Source organism: Planococcus citri, chromosome 1, assembly GCF_950023065.1.
Source record: "Planococcus citri chromosome 1, ihPlaCitr1.1, whole genome shotgun sequence".
NCBI lineage: Eukaryota > Metazoa > Arthropoda > Insecta > Hemiptera > Pseudococcidae > Planococcus > Planococcus citri.
The window spans coordinates 26,185,408-26,203,598 of NC_088677.1; the positions used below are offsets into that span (position 1 = coordinate 26,185,408).

General features: G+C 35.1%; 1 protein-coding gene and 2 long non-coding RNA genes across 8 annotated transcripts in view; 2 read left to right on the forward strand and 1 right to left on the reverse strand.

Moving 5' to 3' along the window:
- Positions 1 to 18,191, forward strand: part of Piezo (piezo) — a 58,483-nt gene that overhangs the window by 39,449 nt on the left and 843 nt on the right. For 3 of the 6 annotated variants that reach the window (XM_065370788.1, XM_065370790.1, XM_065370786.1), the window contains 18 exons: positions 2,372 to 2,535; positions 3,686 to 3,798; positions 4,782 to 4,928; positions 12,979 to 13,058; positions 13,159 to 13,480; positions 13,561 to 13,652; positions 13,735 to 13,993; positions 14,095 to 14,261; positions 14,348 to 14,629; positions 14,713 to 14,854; positions 14,929 to 15,143; positions 15,216 to 15,374; positions 15,450 to 15,627; positions 16,774 to 17,015; positions 17,093 to 17,283; positions 17,366 to 17,611; positions 17,685 to 17,937; positions 18,028 to 18,148. In XM_065370788.1, the coding sequence (XP_065226860.1) occupies positions 2,372 to 2,535; positions 3,686 to 3,798; positions 4,782 to 4,928; positions 12,979 to 13,058; positions 13,159 to 13,480; positions 13,561 to 13,652; positions 13,735 to 13,993; positions 14,095 to 14,261; positions 14,348 to 14,629; positions 14,713 to 14,854; positions 14,929 to 15,143; positions 15,216 to 15,374; positions 15,450 to 15,627; positions 16,774 to 17,015; positions 17,093 to 17,283; positions 17,366 to 17,611; positions 17,685 to 17,937; positions 18,028 to 18,148 (3,373 nt within the window). The remainder of the gene's footprint in view (positions 1 to 2,371; positions 2,536 to 3,685; positions 3,799 to 4,781; positions 4,929 to 12,978; positions 13,059 to 13,158; positions 13,481 to 13,560; positions 13,653 to 13,734; positions 13,994 to 14,094; positions 14,262 to 14,347; positions 14,630 to 14,712; positions 14,855 to 14,928; positions 15,144 to 15,215; positions 15,375 to 15,449; positions 15,628 to 16,773; positions 17,016 to 17,092; positions 17,284 to 17,365; positions 17,612 to 17,684; positions 17,938 to 18,027; positions 18,149 to 18,191) is intronic. The other 3 variants (XM_065370787.1, XM_065370789.1, XM_065370791.1) reach the window with 3 other exon arrangements.
- Positions 8,475 to 9,009, reverse strand: LOC135850082 (uncharacterized). Its single transcript, XR_010559649.1, has 2 exons — positions 8,852 to 9,009; positions 8,475 to 8,756 (listed from the first exon to the last, which is right to left on the reverse strand). It is a non-coding gene; the product is annotated as an uncharacterized LOC135850082 (long non-coding RNA).
- Positions 9,036 to 9,962, forward strand: LOC135850081 (uncharacterized). Its single transcript, XR_010559647.1, has 2 exons — positions 9,036 to 9,594; positions 9,688 to 9,962. It is a non-coding gene; the product is annotated as an uncharacterized LOC135850081 (long non-coding RNA).

Consider the following 18,191-nt stretch of genomic DNA (forward strand, 5'->3'; position numbering starts at 1 on the left):
ACATGGCGTAGATACAGATAGGTACCTTCGAGAAAATTTCACGTGTAAAATTTTAGACCCACAGACCCCCCCCCATCTTCATTTTTAAGATATCAGACTTCTTGTGAAATAGAGATTTAAATAAGTATGCCAGATCCATGTGAACCAATTTTTGCAATTTTTTTAGTATGTTGTAGCTATGTGGGCTATTCCTCAAAAAATTTACTCCCCCCCCCCCCTCAACCTATAATTTCCCTTGAAGATGGTGTTTTTCAACTTTGTTTATTTTTTTTAGGCATGATGATAAATGAGCACACCTACGAAACTGGCATTTTAAAACGTGTTTTGACCTTCCCCACCCCCCACCCCCAATATGAATTTTTTTCAGAAAATTTTTTTTGATGAGCCGTGGTCAAAAATAACTGGAAAAAATCATGAAAAACTGGAGGATTAAAAACAGCATTTTTTTGAAAAAAAAACAATTTCGATGACTGAGGTATCCTTTGCATAATTCAATGCCTCTGATTACGAATATCAAGTCACAAGGCTGGAAATAGTAGAATTTGCGCTCCGGGAATTAGTTCTTGAAGAAATACAGCGATTCCCCCAAATTTCAAAAATTTCCTCACAAACGGTTATCTTTTGATTTTTTGGATTTTTTCAACTTTGAAAAAAGCTGGTCAAAAAACCACTCTTGAGGTGTCACCCCCAAAATCAGCTCAAATGTAGATAAACTGGTTAGAGAAATTGAAAAATCGCGCTGGAGGCTCCAGAATGGCTGGAAATGGTAAAATTTTGGATTTGGGGGGTTAGTTTTGGGCAAAATACAGTGATCGCGTGAATTTCAATAATTTCCACACAAACGGGAAACTTTTGATTTTTTGGATTTTTTAATTTTGAGAAAAGCTGGTCAAAAAGCCACTTCTGAGGTGTCACTCTCAAAATCGGCTCAAATGTGGATAAACTCGTTAAACAGGCCGAGTGTAATATACAACTCGATTTTTAGCTGCCCAACTTCATATTGACGCCTTCTGGAGCAAATTTAAAATTCTGGAAAAATTGAAAAATCGCGCTGGAGGCTCCAGAATGGTTGGAAATGGTGAAATTTGGATTTGGGTAATTGATATTAGTTTTGGGAGTTATTTTGACCATTTTTATTGATCAAGTACGTACTTTAAAAAAAAAAAAACATAAATCGCTAAAAACAGTCAATTTTGAATTTTAAAAAATTCGCCAAAAATCGAAAAATGAACTTGGGCAGCTGAAAATTTGGTTTTGGGGGGTTTAGACTATGCTCTTTCCAAAAATCGCGGTCCCGTTCAAATCGGAGTGTGACACCTCAAGAGGTTCCCTTGTTAGACTGATGAATCGACCCTCGGCTTGGATTTTGAATATAATCCAAATATATCTTTTCGAAGACAAAAAAACAAAAAAAATTTTCTTCCCCTCCCCCTCCCTCTACATTTTAGAAAATCACGATCCACTTGACCAAAAATTTTGACATTTTGGTGGTGTGTAGCGAACATGGAGACTAATTCGTGGAAATTTTTCAGATACATATTTTATACACTGCATTCTAGCCAAACAGCTCATAAGAAAACTTAGAATTGCCGTAGCTCAGCACCTAGAAGACTTTCAGGCAAAACTTTTTCACCAAAAACTGTGTTTTAGACCATATTACTTTCAGTAATTTTTTCAGATTTTTTTGAGTGGTGAACCTTGGTAAAAAATTTTAAAAACTGGAAAAAAGGACAGTAAATCAGAATTTATTGGAAAAAATCAATTTTGATGAACAAAGGGTGAATTTGTTCGCAAGAGCTTCAGGGTTGTTATTTGTATGGAAGGTACCATTGAGCAGTTGAGAACCCTCCATCAGAAAAGATTCAGACTCTCCGCCCCCTGAAGCTTTCGCGGGCTAAATCACCATTCTTATCCCTCTATGGCTTTTTATATTGAAAACCGATTCAGCGACTTTCGAAACCCTCCTTCTCCTTCCTTTCCCCGATCGTTGTCTTTGAATTTTCATCCTAATTGGATTTTTAGCTTGGAGAAGTCCAAAGTTCAAGCAATACATTTTGAAAAACAACTCTGGCTGGGATTAAATGGTAGAAAAGTCCAAACCAATGGGGAAAAATTAATCAATAATTTTGAAAATGAGAATTTGAAGTTGCATTTTTTTGTGCGTTGGAAAGTATACAGTTTTTCGTTTGAAGACAAAAACATAATGCGTTTGATTTTTTGATTTTTTTCGGCTGTAATCATTTTTCTGAAAAATCAAATCATTCTTTGGTTACTTTTTTCAACGGAAATATTCGCTGCTAGAATAATATTTTTGTCTCGTGTTGGAAATTCCAAAAAAAAAAAAAAATAATATTATAATCTTATTTCACAGAGGAGCCGAATTAATCGAAGAACTGAGCAAAAAACAAATCCAAAAACAACAAGAACTGGAGAAAACTGTCCTACAAAAGATCAAGAACAAGATGGACAGCATTAAAGCAGCTCAGAAGAAAATCCAAGGAATCAAATCCAAAGAACCTAGTTCCCATCAAGAAGGTAAACAAAAGATAATTCGTAAAAACACCCGTCTACAATATTTAATCAATTTTAGTAATTGTTTTTTATTCGTTCGATGAAAAAAAAAGTACCTAATAATTCGTGTATGGGAAAGAAATCCAATATGTATCCCTATTTTGTAAAATCTACATATACGAGTACATTCATTTAAATAATAAAAAAACAGAGCCTCAAGCTCCACTAGCCCTGGAAACATCGCCCAGCATTTCTTCGGCCGTTTCGCAGCAAGGATTCCATACACCGATCGAAGAAGACTTACCGACCATCGCATCGCGTCCAAATTCTTACCTACAACCGCCCACTCCAACCTCCGCCATAATGACCGTATCTTTGGAAGGATACCTCGAACCTCAACGTATATCGTTCGGATCTCCTCCAATGTCTCATCGACCTTTCTCCTTCGACGAATCGTGCCATCCATTTTCACCACCTTTGTACGGTTCGATCGTATCGACTCACCGGAGACAGTCCAGTATAGGATTTTATTCGCTGCATTGGAACACGAACGCCATATTGCCGAGGAGATCGATGTCCGTATCGTCTCATCATACATGTAATGCCTTACATACGAGAGAAGCTTGAAAATCGTTTTAAGCGTTGTAAATGAGCCGCCAAATGCGAAGCTTTCGTACGTTTTGTCGAATTTATACGCGTGATGGATTTTGTGTTTTTATCGAGTCACGTACGCGATGAAGCCTCGACGGATTATTTTTTGAAAGAGCAGACGAATTTTTGCGTTTTGCATTTTGTCACCGAACATTGTGTACAATACATACTGCTCCGAGTTGCTGGTAATTTAGGCGTCGCACTGGTATAGCTATATTTTAAGCACTGATTGCGAAATATTGCACCGATTCAGGCACCAATAGCTTTTCTAGTTTAGCGGATCGATTTTCAGTTCGAAATTAAGGTGTATATATAAAATCGTCGATTTTTCAAATACGTTTTTTTGAGTAATTATTTATGTGTATTTATTTTAAACGATGCCTTATATTTCAAATAAGAAATGCATTTTGCTGTAAGTTAAGGTTTTATAATTTTAAAAGGTTGAATTTACGTGTAAATATTTTCACCAGTGTGAGCTAAAATTATAATGTACGAAGACTTATCGCTCGTTGTGATTTTACAGCTGTTCGTTCTGGCGATTATTACATGTTCGACGATGAAGAATCTCAGAATTTGATCGAGGTCGAAGATGAAGACGTGGAAGAGGAAGAAGAGAAAGGAAAAACGTTAGGAAAGGTAAATTTTTTTCGTTTTTTTTACGACTATAATATTTTTTCCTTTGAAATTGAGCATTTTTTAAGAATCATTTTATTGACACCGTTTTTGATATTTTGATTGATCTGTGCTCTTTTTTTACTACCTGTATCGATAAGTAAGCCTTTGTTTTGATTCGTGTTTTCTGCTCAACAAATTCCTGGGGCGGGGGTGCTGATCGTGCCCATTTTTCAGCGTAAGTAATTTGCGATGTTGTGATCAGTATTAACCGTGTTTTAAATAATCGAGTGTTTCATGTAACTCATTGGGTGTGATTTTTTTTGGAAATCGAAAAGGTAATTTCATTTAAATTCGAACAAAAGTTTTGATTTGATCTTCAAACATTTTCATTCGTGTAAGTGGATCTAATTTGAATCAAAAAATGAGAAAAAAAATTACTTAGGCTACTAAAAAATATGATTTTCAAAAACGAAGGAAAATTTTTTTATTGAATTCAAAAAAACACGTTCAGCATCCCTATTCGCGAGTATTTTACTCGAGTTCGAGTACAAAATAGATTCGCTTAGAATATGGGATACCTATCTAGTAAATACCTACATTGGCTTCGTAGTACGGCAAGAAAAATGGTTAGTTAGAAACGGTGTAGTATATTTCTGGTACCTTTTTTAAATATTTTTATTATTCGATTCCACCGCACTTTTTAAAATTATTTTTCAACTATCTTTGTTTATGTTATTTTTAAAATTTTTTTATTACGAGTACTTCACGAAATGGTACGACAATGTAGCTTTATTTGTTTACCTGTTTGTTGCAACTACGAACCAACCAAAACGCACTATTTCTATCGATACGTTTTCATTTTTTACTCTACCTTTCACGTGTACCTACCAAAGGTACATAGATTTTTTGTTTCTGGAATGTATTTTTTTTATACGCTATACGAGTTGCTAATTTAATTATGAAATTTCGGCTCGGGCGTTTGGCTTCATTTCGCGATTTTATAGCTAATGGAAAGCGTTATGAAAACCGATCTTAAACACGCGCTGAAGTCCGGAGCATCGTCCGAATCAAAGAGTTCGACGTCGAAACCCAAATCGGCTCGGTTGAGTAAAGCATCATCTTCCGATGATGTTGGCGATGAAGATGATGACGTGAGTTTTACAATATTAGATTTCTAGAGTTTCTTTCTCATTTTCATCACCGCTTGCGCAAATGCTGACGCTGATGGCGCGTATGTCTAGGTACTACTTTATAAAATGAGCTTTTCAAACGTGTGGCATGCTGCTTTGGTTTTTTTTTAAGAATCTCGTCAGGGATTGTTTTCTTCTTCATCTGTCTTCTTTATCTCTTTCATGTTTTGTGTATTTTTAAGACAAATGTGGTATTATTATTATTGATGGTAAGAGACGATGAGATTTGTATTTTTTTAAGTAATTGCGGATTTACTTACCTGCTTGGGGGGGGAGGGGGGTGTTTTGAATTTTGAAAGTTTGCTCAGCCTTGTAAGGTAAGTTATGTTGAGTGAATGCATGGAATTTAAGGAGTTTTTATTTTATTTTATTTTTTTTTAAAGAAAACTGTGGTGCAAATTGCATACTTATCGAGTTGAGAAAATCGAAACGATTCGTTCTAACTAGAGAACCTCTCGAGGTGTCCTCCTCCGATTTGAATGGGACTGCGGTTCTTGGAAAGAACATGGTCTAATACCCCTATAAACACAATTTTGGAAAATTTGAAAATTCAAAATTAACCATTTTTTGGTACTTTGTTTTTTTTGTTTTTGTTTGTTTTTTTTTAAGAAATGAATACTTACCTACCTATTTATTTAGAAGAAAGAATGGCAATTAATCAACCTTCCCCTCTCACGAATCGAATTTAATTTTGTCATTTTTGTTCATTCTGGACCCTCCAGTGAGATTTTAAATTTCTCCAGAATTTAAAAAAAATTACCGAGGACGCTGAAATTAATTTTAGCAGCTGAAAATCGACTTGTGGCTTAATTTCTACCTACTCAACGAGTTTGTCCGCATTTGGATCGATTTTCAGGTTTACACGCCGAGTGTATTTTTTTGACAAGCATTTTACTCGTCTAAGGAAAAAATTCTTGAAATCAAAAATTTTCTGTTCGTTTGGAAATTTTTTGAAATTTGAACAAATGGCCTTAAGTTGTCTGAAACCAGTTTCCCGGATCCGAATTTCGCCATTTAGAGTAATTCTGGAGCCTCCAGCGCGATTTTTATTTTCCCGAGAATTTTTTAAATAACTCCACAGGGTGTGGAAATGAATTTTATCAGCTGAAAATCGAATTGTGGTTTATTCGCAACCTATTAAAGAGCTCATACTTATTCGAGACAATTTCCAGTCAAACATTTCAAGGTTTTTTTTTGGACCAGCGTCAAAACCAACCCCACGAATCCGAATTTCATAATTTTGAGAAATTCTGGAGCCTGCAGCACGATTTTCGATTTCTGTAGAGTTCTGAAATTTCTCCAGAAAGTGTAAAAATTAATTTGGGCCGCTAAATATCGAGTTTTAGCTTATTCTCGACCCTTCTCAAAAAACTATTTTATTTTTTGGATATGGAGTGGTTGCCTATATTGTGAATTGAAGGAGTAATGGGCTTTACATGACTAACTATAAGAATTTTTCAATTTTGAAAAATTCATCAAAGATTAAAGAAATAGAAGACCTTTAAATGATCAAAACATTTTATTATTTTCGGCAACTTTTTCAAAATTGGTAAATTTTAGTTCCAAAAATGGTGTAACTTCTTCAATTTATATCAAAAAAGTGTTACGATCATTAAAAAAGCGGAAAAACTTTACTAAAACATAATACTCGAGTGAATGAACGAAAAATGTCATTATGACAAATTATGCCCACCCCTAAAATTAGCGCTGTGAACAAATTCGAGTGGAGGGGAAGAAATTAATCTGCAAAATTGACACCAAATAGCAAAAGAATTCATCTGGCTTTTAAAAAATTTAAGTGGTAAAAATTCCTGTTAAATTTAAGGATTTTTTTAATAGATGAAGTAAATAATTCCATCATGAAACTTACTTAGGAAGGAAAGGATCAGGGTTTTGGACGAACTCTTCTTGAAAATGAATCAAACTCTTCAGTCGATCTAACTCATTTTGGAAAGATTTCCATCTCAACTCTTTTAAAAGTCCATTTAAAAGAGAATTAAACTCTGAATCGATGACTGTTTTCTAAAAGTTCTATATTTTTTATAACTTAACCCAAATTTTTAAAAACTATTCACCAATTTTATTGATGTCCATCAAAAAAAGAGTTTGAATACAAAAATGAATTCAAATCACCTCATTTCCTGAATAATGTAAGATGATACGTGGCCTTTCAACGCTCCAAAGAATTTCAAAGCAACCGCCAAGGAAAATTAAATGCTTCAAGGTCAAAAAACACGATTTAAGGAAGAATGTTCACATCGCGTGAGGTTTTTAATTTCGAAAAATATATATTGATTTTGAAATTTTTGAAATCTTGGTTCAAGTTTGAAAAGCTAGGTATGTTTCTTTACAGCATTTTAAGTTCCACGTTGGGCGCCAGTGAGAGATAATCTAAGGTTCTTGTCTAGGGGGTGGGTAAGTAATAAATGATGTTGGGAAATACCACGTTCAGAGACTCCCGGAATTGTTCACCTAAAGGGAACACGTCCGCTAGGGGCTCAGCTAGCTCTACTCAATAGAACTTAGAAAACACTCATATAATAAACCACTAGGAATAAATATACAAACACTTACCTACTTGAAATATGTATTACACGAACCACAAAGGGAACACAAATTCCAACAAATTTTCATTTTATAAAAAAAAAACTGTTTTATAATTCAAAAACATCAAAATTTTCTTTTTTGAAAAAAATTCAGTTATTTACTAAATTTTTTCTGAATTAAAATAATTATTCTAAAATAAAATCTGACCTCATTTCATTATTATTATTATTTTTTTTTTTTTGAGGAAAAATTTTTCCTTATGAGTTGTCGAAGTTGTCAAAACCGAAGAATGAATTTTGCGTTTGAATTTTTCGTGGGTGAGTCCCAGAAAAATGTAGTTGGTGGGAAATGTTGTTGTTTTCCCTTGTTTAAATTAATCATTGAAGTTTTTGATTCATTCTCTTCTGTTTTCAGAATTTTGGATTTGAAAATTATGTATTTTCTAGTTTTTTTGAAAATAGGTATGAAAAAACGTTGATCTAAAAAACATTAATTTTGATGAATTTTGATCTTTCTCCTCCCCTTCCCTCGTACAATTAATTCATTTGATTTTTTTTTGCTAAAAATTTCGATTTTTCAGGAGGAAATCGGGAAAATTTTTCAATAATGAAATTTTGTAGCGAATTTCTATCAACTTGCGTGTTTTATTTCCGTTTGCATTTTTCAATTTGTTTATGGAAATCAATTTAGATAATTGTTTTGAGGAAGTTGTGGGAATTCTTAATTTCAGAAGTCAATGATGACTCGAATTCGATTTTTTTCCAAATGTCGCAACCCAATTTTTCAATCTAAATTTTCACTTAGAAATTTTTTTAATTCATGATCTGCTTAAAATTTTTGCCAGCATGTTGAATGTATGAAAACTTTGATTAAAAATCGGGTCCTATTCGATTTCGAGTAATTTCATGACGTTATTCAAGAACTAGGTACCTATGTACAATATAAAATGAAATAGACGAATGGGTATGGATTTTTTATTAAACCTATTTTCGTTTAAATAATAGATTACCTAATTTCTGAAATAAATTCGGTGTCTCCGTCGTCGTTGACGTAAATGTATCTACGAGTAAATTCTCTTGCGTACAGTTGCACGAACCTTTTGTGATTCTGAAAAAACCTGACGGCTTGCAATGAAACTGGTATGGATTTTGAGTGTTATTTTCATCTAAAGCATTTTGAACTTCCATAGGAGAACAGTTCTCGCATACACATTTTTTATCTCCATCCTCGTTATACTGCGTGCTACATTCAGAAAATATATCTAAATTATCTACGTATTTATTGATCAGAGAGAATTTATTTTTAGTTACAAGACGTACAAAAAAATAATTACTTACATGATTATTGTTACAACATAATGAATCGATATCATCAAGAAGATTGCAATCGTTTTCGTCGATGCATTTTCCATTTTTCTATGTACTCAATTTTTGTACCGAACATGTAAAAAAAATTGTCCAAGAATCAAATGATATTAAGTGGAAACTCATTTCTAAGTAGTTGTGTAATTTTGAGACGTTGTATAGTGATGAAGGTTGGATCAATAAAAAAAAAATTTGACGGAACATTGAAAATCGAAAATTTTATTTTGTGTAACTCTTAAAATATCGGGTGGAAAACTATTCATCCAAAAAGCAATCAAAATTAAATTGATCTTTGTATATTTTGACGTCAGTTGTGATTGGAAAAATAATTTGAAAATGAAAAATTCTGTACGACTTACCTATACCTATACCTAAAGCTAGGTTTTTAACCTCTCGAGCTTCGAATTTCGACACAGGTACTAATTTATAAAAACTATATAAAACATCGACGAATTTTTATGAATTCGCAACCTTCATCAAAACATTTGAAAACTAATCAAGTTTTAATTGAAAATTACCTTAACTGGGTATCGTCGATTGAATATAATAGCCTAGCAAAACTGTAAAGAATTCAGTATACTTTCGAATATCTTGCCAAAATTTTCAAAATAAAGAATAACCGAGTGGAAAAAAATGAGGAAAGCGTCGATGCAAATTATTTTGATATTTTTCGTGATGTCGATCGATTACATCGCTGGAGACGATGGCATAGTAGAGTAAGAACTATTTTATAAATTTGATTACTAAACATTTTCTCACTCGTGTGTAGATAATAATTACCCAATTTTTCATAATTATTTTAAACGCAGAATAGAGTATAACGACGCGGGTGACATAAGATGTGAATGCACACGTTGTTCTCCTGTCGAAAAGGCGTACGCTGCGAACTATAATTTTAGAGAAGGACCATATAGCTATCATTGCGGACCAGGTGGGTTTTTCAATAATATAGAAGGTTGGTGCCACTGCAAGCAAATTGAAAGTCGCCGTCGACGACGAATGGTGGATGATTTTTTGATGAAAATTCGGGAGTATTGGGAGTAATTTTTGTGAAAATGCAGCCAATACATACTTGTTTTAGTTATCGAGTTGTTTTACTTTGAAGCAAGATACGCTTCTTAAACTTCAAAAATTTCAATAAGTTCACGAAAAATTTTGAATTCTGATGAAGAAATTATCGTAGGCAGGTGTAAAGTTCAAATCGTCTAGAGCGGTTTCGGATGATTTTATTGATTTATTGATCTTCGACGAAATTTTTAATAAGGTATGGAAAAACTTTGAATCGAGGTATCTTCAAACAGATGAACTTGCGATTAAACTATTAATTAGGATAGTTTTGGACTCCTACTCTCTCTGCTGGTATGTCGAGCCAAATTTTTTTTTCATTCTTTCAGACATTTTAAATCGTAGCCAGGACGATGGGAAATTTTGTTGTTTAGCTCGTAGTTTGGAGAATTTTTTTTCGATCTGATTTCTTCAAAGGAGTAAAAAACAAAAAAAAAATTCAGAAAGAATGTCAGAAATGTAGGTACTTACTCGAGTTTGAGAATAAAAAAAGTCTGCCTTCTAAAAAATTTACAATAAAAAAATCAACGTTTGAATATTTTGGTGTAGATTTCCCTTGATGAATTATAATTCAGATTCAACGAATTTGGTGTGACTTTTTCATGCCTCAGCTTTTATGTTTTTTAACCTCGAGCATACTCAGCGAACTACAATAATTTTAAGGAAGGACCACATGAATTTCATTCCGAACCCAGTGGTTTTTTCAATCACGTAGAAAGTTGGCGCAAATGCAAACAAACTGAACAGTGAACAGTGAACAATCGAATCGTCGTAAATGACGAATAATGGAAGATTTTTTGATGAAAATTTACGAGTAATTTGTGTGAAAATGCAGCGAATAAATAGTTTCAACACCAGTAGGTAGGTATGTTACTATATACCTACCTGTTCTTCAACTTTCTTAACCTTTATAGAAGGAAAACGGAAAATTTTGAATTCTGATACCTACATATTGGAGTTCAAATTATCTCACAGCTTAGATGATTTTTTCGATCTTCGATAAATGTTGAGTAATGATCAAACATCCAAAAATTTTGAATTGAGGTATTCTCGGAGCGTTAGACATCGATTAATTCTCCAATTAAAGTATGAGTAACAATGATGGAAGGGGAGGGGGTGCAATGGTTCTTTGTATTATGAATCTCAATGTTGTGTGTATTTGTATTAGGAAGGAAGACAGATAAGTATATGTAATTTTGACTTTGAGTTTAGCAATAATTATTGCCAAAGTTATGGAACTTTGAATGCTCTACATAATAAGTTGGGTTCATATTTTGCCTACATCTGAAATTGAAGGCGCCAAAGTACTGTGAAAAATATTCAATCAATTATAATAACTTCTTCAACTTTTGGTGACCTCGTCTAATTGAATTGATTTAGTCATAATTTTCCAATTTCCGTTTTTGCTCACTCAAGTCAAGACACATTTTTTTCCCCCAAAAATTGACTGTCGGGGAAAGATCGACGCGATAGTTCTGCTGCAAAAGGGCCAATTTGATTTTTTTTTGGCTGAGGCCCAATCAGTTCAGAAGTTTTAATACCAAAGTACGAAAAAGCCAACTGTTGGTTAATCTGAGGCTCAAACTGCTAGCTCAAATGAAAATAAATGATGAAATATGCGAGGATAAATTAAATGGGCCAACCTGCTAAAAGGTAACACAGAACAAAAGGGCGCTGCACAGACCACCTTGAGAGACTGTTCAGTTAGGTCAGTGACCTCAAGAAGTTGGACAATCGACCTTGAGATGCCAGGCAAACGAGTCAATGACCTTTGAAGGCCAGGCAGGGATACAGATGACCTTAAGAAACCTGCCGGATGGGTCAATGACCTTTAGATGTCAGACAGTCAGATAAACAACCTTGGAAAACTAGGCAGTGAGGTCAATGACCTTGAAAGGTCCGGCATGTGGGAAGACAACCCTGAGAGGCCAAAAAGACGGGTCAGTGACCTTTGGATGCTAGGCAAGAGGGCAACCGGGTAGATGACTTTTGGAGGCCAGACTGAGGGACATGACCTTGAGAAGCTGGACCAATGTGTGAGTGACCTTAGGATGCTAGACAGACAGGGGGTCAATGACTTAGACCGGGCAGTGACCCTTTTAACTTTAAAGGCTAGACAGGCGGGCAGAGAACTATGATAGAACGACCTTGAGAGGCTAGACAAGTAGGTTAGTGACCTTGAGATGGCCAGACAAGCAGACAGACAACCTTGAGAGGCTAATCCCAGTAAACAGTTCTATCGATGCTAAATCCTTTACCACAATTTTCACAGATTTTGGCTGCACTGGTATAGCTATACTATTTTACCAGACCTAACCAGAGCTGCTCAAAAAAAATTTTTAATGGGGTGAGGGGGACCGGAAAATGCTCTCTTTTACCTCCGAACCGATTTATATAACAAATTATGCAACTTAGGAATCAACACTGAGTAGCTTGTAGCTTTTCCCCTTCATTTTTTGGGTTAGGCAACCCAACTGACGCGTATGTAATTTGAGTTGCTGTATCATGCGCCAAGTATTTTACACTTGTCCCAGAACACACAGTATAAGTACATTTATTGTATTGTAGTGTTTTGCAAAAAAGTAATTACCTAGTTGGAGAATTTGGTTGTTTCATGTAGGTAGGTAGCTTGAGTAGACCTTCACTTAGATGAGACCTAGAGCGAGCCATCTCATTGCTGAAGTGTTGGAACTTACTCAACGTAAATTGTGTGGTAATAAATTACAGCTTGTTTTTAGAATCATCGTAATATTCGTCGCTTTATATTGGGTGATAATTTTTATATAACTTTAGAGGCTTAATTTATGTCTGTTTGTTTTGAAAGCTATGTCGTATTTTTGTAGCCTGATTGGTGTGAAAGATGCATACTCATTGTTACTATTCTTAGTTGGAATTTTTGTTTCTTCATGTTGAAATGTACTAATTTGGGTATAATTTTCATTGTTTTCTGCGTTAACAAAGCTTCGAAGGATTTTCGGGATAAATAATCCAACCGGAGTAAAAAAATATCTAACTTTGTTTCAATTTATTTTCAGAAGGATTGTTCCACTTGTCAGTACAAAAGCACCGATGCTACTACCAGTAAAGATGTCACAGATTCGTTGGATGAGAGCAGGTTTGTAATGGCTTTGGATCACGTTTAGAGAAAACTGTCGTTGCGTTGTTGGTCTGAAAACTGATGGGTCAATTTTGGTTTTTTGTTTGATTTACGACAGAAGTATATCGATACGTAGAAGTAAACGAGATTCGGGTCGAAAACGTACGTCGTTTAAAAGGGAAGATCGCGATAAATATGAAAAAAGACACGAACACGATAAAGGCGATTCTACAGATAGCGATGAAGGTACCTTGATGTCGTCTTCTGAAGAAGAAAGCAACACGTTGTTCAAGTGCTGGGATAGTTTCGTGATGTACTTGAAATTCGCGTTCGCATTCATCGACAGTTGCATGGTATCCATTATACAGTTCCTCAATCGTAAATCCAGAGATTATCGATACGTTATACAAGCTTTGGAAAAAGAAAAGAAAACGTTGAAAGTGAGTTGATTCGGATTTTAAAATATGATCGAAGTTATATACTCAAAATGCAATGTAAACAATTTTTTTTTTTTGAATAGGAAACCAAAAATTTGAGAATTGGTATGAGAATCCTACCAGATATGAAATGGCAACCAGTTCCTGCTGGGTTAAGTACTCAAAGACCTAAAAGGTTTGTATTTTGTACCTATACTTTCAAATACTCTCCTCAATAATCAAATCGATAATACGATTTGCGAACTTGTGTTTTGTAGCCCTCTGAAAATTGAAGATTTTGAGAACCAAAGTTTCGTTGCTTCGAATCAACCGACTATCGTACGTTTGATGTTGGCTGTTTATCACGCTTTGATGTCACATTCCGATATGGTGTGCTATTTTGCGGTTTTCATGTTACAAATTATCAGTCCTACGTTGACTTCGTTGCCTCTACCGTTGATGGTGTTCTTTTGGGGTACTCTGTCCATGCCGAGACCTACTAAGCGGTTTTGGGTCACTATTATTGCCTATACGGAGGTACGTAATGTTGTATTTTTCATGATATGGGTCTTAAATATATGATTTTTCCGTCCCTAGAGGTGGAAAAAATGTTTCATATCGATTTTTTTTTTTTGCAGTTCGTCGTAGTATTGAAAAACGTGTGTAGATCGGAGTTATTCGATTTCAATAAAACCAAACTACTCGATTCAAAACCATTCCATTGGTCTCGGATGTTGGGAGTCGAGTATGGCAAAAACGACGCTTTTTACGATCTGATTTTATTATTGGCTGTGTTTTTCCATCGGTGAGTCGAATAGTCCTGCTGAAAAGAAGTGCTCGTTTGATGAACATGGTCCTTAATTTTCACTCTGTCTCTTACGCGTGTTCTAGATCAACTTTAAAATCTCTGGGATTGTGGAAAAGCGCCGAAGAATTTAATAAAGACAACAAAGCGACGAATTTGTTAAACTTGAATTACGTCGAACCGCAAAGAAACTCGGTAATTTCGGGAGGCGATAGCGATGTCACCACCGAAATAACAACCATCAATTTAATGATGCAGAGCGAAGATCTACCAGGCCAGAGTACCGATTCGTATCAAAATCAAACAGTTGTACCGCAAATGAAACTGAATAGCAGGAGTTTATCGACTTCTAAAGAGAACGTGTTTTTGTAAGGAATATTCTACATTTTATTCTCGGAATTTAGAAATGGAAAAATATATTCTAATCGTTGAATTGGGATTTGTTTCACAGACCTTTTGCCAAATCGATCAACGGATTTTTCAGCAAGATGCTCGATTCCAAGAATAGAATCGCCGATGATGTGTACGCGTATATGTTTTTCTGCGATTTTTGCAACATCATCGTGATTATTTTTGGATTTTCGGCGTTCGGTGTAAGTTTTCTGAGAATAAAGTTTCGTGTGACCTTTCTCAGATGAAAAGTAATTGGAGATTTTTCGTTATCTAGGCTGTGAAAGGAGATGGCGGAGTTACACAGTATATCGAAGAGAACAAGATACCGTTTGCATTCTTGGCGATGTTGATCCTGCAGTTCGCATTGATCGTTATCGATAGATGGTTATACTTGAGTAAATACATCTCCGGCAAGTTGGTGTTCCAGTATTTGTTGGTCGTCGGTGTACATATCTGGATGTTTTTCATTCTTCCGGCTGTTACTGAAAGGTACGAATAAGAGAACTCGATGGCAAAATTTACCTACGAAGTATAGCTAATTGATGTGTTTCCGTTTTGAAGGCAATTCAACGCTAATCTTCCTCCTCGTTTATGGTATTTGATAAAATGTTGCTACCTGTTATTGTCAGCTTACCAGATACGAAGCGGATACCCGACGCGTATTTTAGGCAACTTCTTGTGCAAGAATTACAACCTCGTTAATATGGTTTTATTCAAAATGTGCGTAATAATTTTATTTAGAAAATTATTGAAGAAACATTTGCATGATTTTAACGTCACACTGTTTCTCTGTAGATTCATGATCATACCTTTCGTTTACGAATTGAGGACGTTAATGGATTGGATATGGACAGAGACTTCGATGACTTTAGCAGACTGGATCAAAATGGAGGACATATTTGCTCAAGTCTTCCAATTAAAAGTTGGTGATTTAGAAGTTCCCACTCCTGGTGATGAATTATCACCAGATCCGGTAGTTGTTGAAAAAATATTTTTTTGGTGTTGGACTATCGGTTCTTTTTCTGGTGATTTTGGAAAGAACACTGGTGACGTTGGTAAATTTTATTTATCAGAAATTTACAACTTGAATTTTTTTTTTAAAAAACGAGTCTGGTGATTTTTCATTTCTAGGTTGGGAACTCCGCATGATTTTTCGGTATCATTAACATGTTTATAAGAAAATTACGAGATTGTGGTTTAAATTTCACGAAACTCGAGTGGATGGAAAGAATGTACGTTTTGAGAAGATAAAAATTCTGTTAATGAAATTTTAGTCGTCAAAATTTAAATTTTAGGGAGATTTTTGAATATTTGAAAAAAGTTTAGCATTGTATTTTACAAACTATACAGAGTTTTCTTATTTTAACCCTTCCCCCTTTCCCTTTTCCTATTAAAATAAGGGAAGAAGACCGAGAATATCTTGCAAACGACTAGATTACATCTGCATGCTGCATTTAATTATAGAAAAATTTATATGTATATCTTCGTTTGAACAATTTTGGAAATCCCTCTTGAAGAAATGAAGGAGCCTTGTTTCGAGTTTTTCTTTTCTAGGGATCGGATAGAAATGAATTCATGGCTGAACTTTAAGTCAGGAATTTTATTTTACATCCTAGATTGAACTAATTCATTACCCAGTTGTTATGCAGCTTTCGGCGTGTTTAGGAATGCTGGAGAAATGTAAAAAACGCGCTGGAAGTTCTGACAATACATCGCTGAAGGATCGATTCGCATGAAAACAAGTTCAGTGATTTAAAGGACCAGTGTTTCTGTTGCATGCGTATTTTTTCAATTTCTGAGAAAATCTCTGAAAACCTAATAACGGACATGAGGATTCCCTGTACCACTTTTTTGAACCCACTAAAAAATCAAGGATCAAGAAATTATTTTCTCATAAAATCTAACAACTTGAGGCGGTATGAGCCTAAAAAAGTGAAAATCCAAGACACGAACCACTCCAATATTCGACTTCGAAGATGTCTTGACTGATTTTTCGTTTTCACTCGAGTCTCGTTCAATTTAAAAACACTGAAATCGAGTAATTTTCTTTTTGCATGATGAAAATGACCTCTTTTAGTGCACTACTCTTGGCTAATCTTTGAATTGCTTCATTCTACAGTGTACTCGACGTGCTGAAAGTAAATACCCGCTCCCTAGAAGTCAGAAAATCGCCGCCAAGACTAAATTCTTGTACGGTGGTGGCGGCCTTATAACGTTATTCACCATTATATGGTTCCCGTTGGTGTTATTTGCTCTCGGTGATACCGTTGGAGAACCTAATAGACCTTCAGATATGGCAGCCAAGGTGCAAGTCAGTTCGTATCAATCGATTTATGCCAGTTCCACTTCAAAAATAACTGGGTAAAGTAGCTATCGATGTAAAACGACGTCTAATACAATGCAAATTAATTTTGTGCATTCATTTTATTCGTTGACAGCTTGAACGAGATACAGTGGGAAGCGATAAAAGAGATATACTCGTCATCGGCCAGTGCGCAAACATTCCTCTCTGATTATAACCCCGAAGACGTCGGAGCAGTATTTCTACCGCATTATTCTAGCTCAATATGGACGATACCGCCGCCCGAAGAAAGCGACATGCAAAAGGAGTTGAATAATACTGAAACTTGTGAGTGTAAAATTTTCGAGTCAGTGCACGATTTCTGATCAGAAAACTCGAACAAATCTTGATACCGGTTCGAATTTTTCAGGTCAGAAGATAAAAGTTGCCATGGAGTGGACTTTGGATCGTCGCAGCGAGAACCCAGAATCACCTAAGACGGTTTCGGAAAAAAACGATATCATATTAGAACCCGAAGAATGTACCAATTTCTTGAAAGTGTTACAAAATAAAGGCAACAGCACGGTGAGGTTGAAGAAACTGATGCCGAAATTTTTAAAAATCACGAGTCCCGGTAGAGCGAGCCCGATTCCTCAGCTTATGCGTTTCGAAGATTGTAAGTACATATTTGAAATTTTGGGTTTTAAAAATTACGAGGGATTCCTAATTTTTGATTTTTTTCAATGTAGATTCCGAAGACGATGACAGTCCTAGTGTTAAGCCAGAAATAAGCCCTTTTGTGGACGTGGTTTTCCAACTAGATGAATCGGATAATACCGTCGGAAGGTGGTGGAATTTGGCAGAAGACGAACCTAATCCGAAATTAAAAGAACTCGACGCTATAACTAGATCGGATAAGGGGGAAAATAGATCCATTATTATTTATACTTTCAACGATAAAATGTTTCCTCCCGGATTGCTTTCGTTGATCAGTGGAAAAGGGTAAGTAAATGGAGTGTTTGAATTTTAAGCATGTTAACAAAAATAGCTTCGATTTATGACTCGCTTGTGATCAATTTGTTCCTTTTGTAGAATAATCGGATTGTATACGACTTTCGTAATCGTTGTCGGTGCCTATGTGAAAGGATACTTTACGGGTACCTCGACTCATATCATGTTCGAAGATATGCCTTACGTGGATAGAATACTACAGGTGAGAATTTTGTAAAATTTCATTGAAATTTTCTTGAAAGATT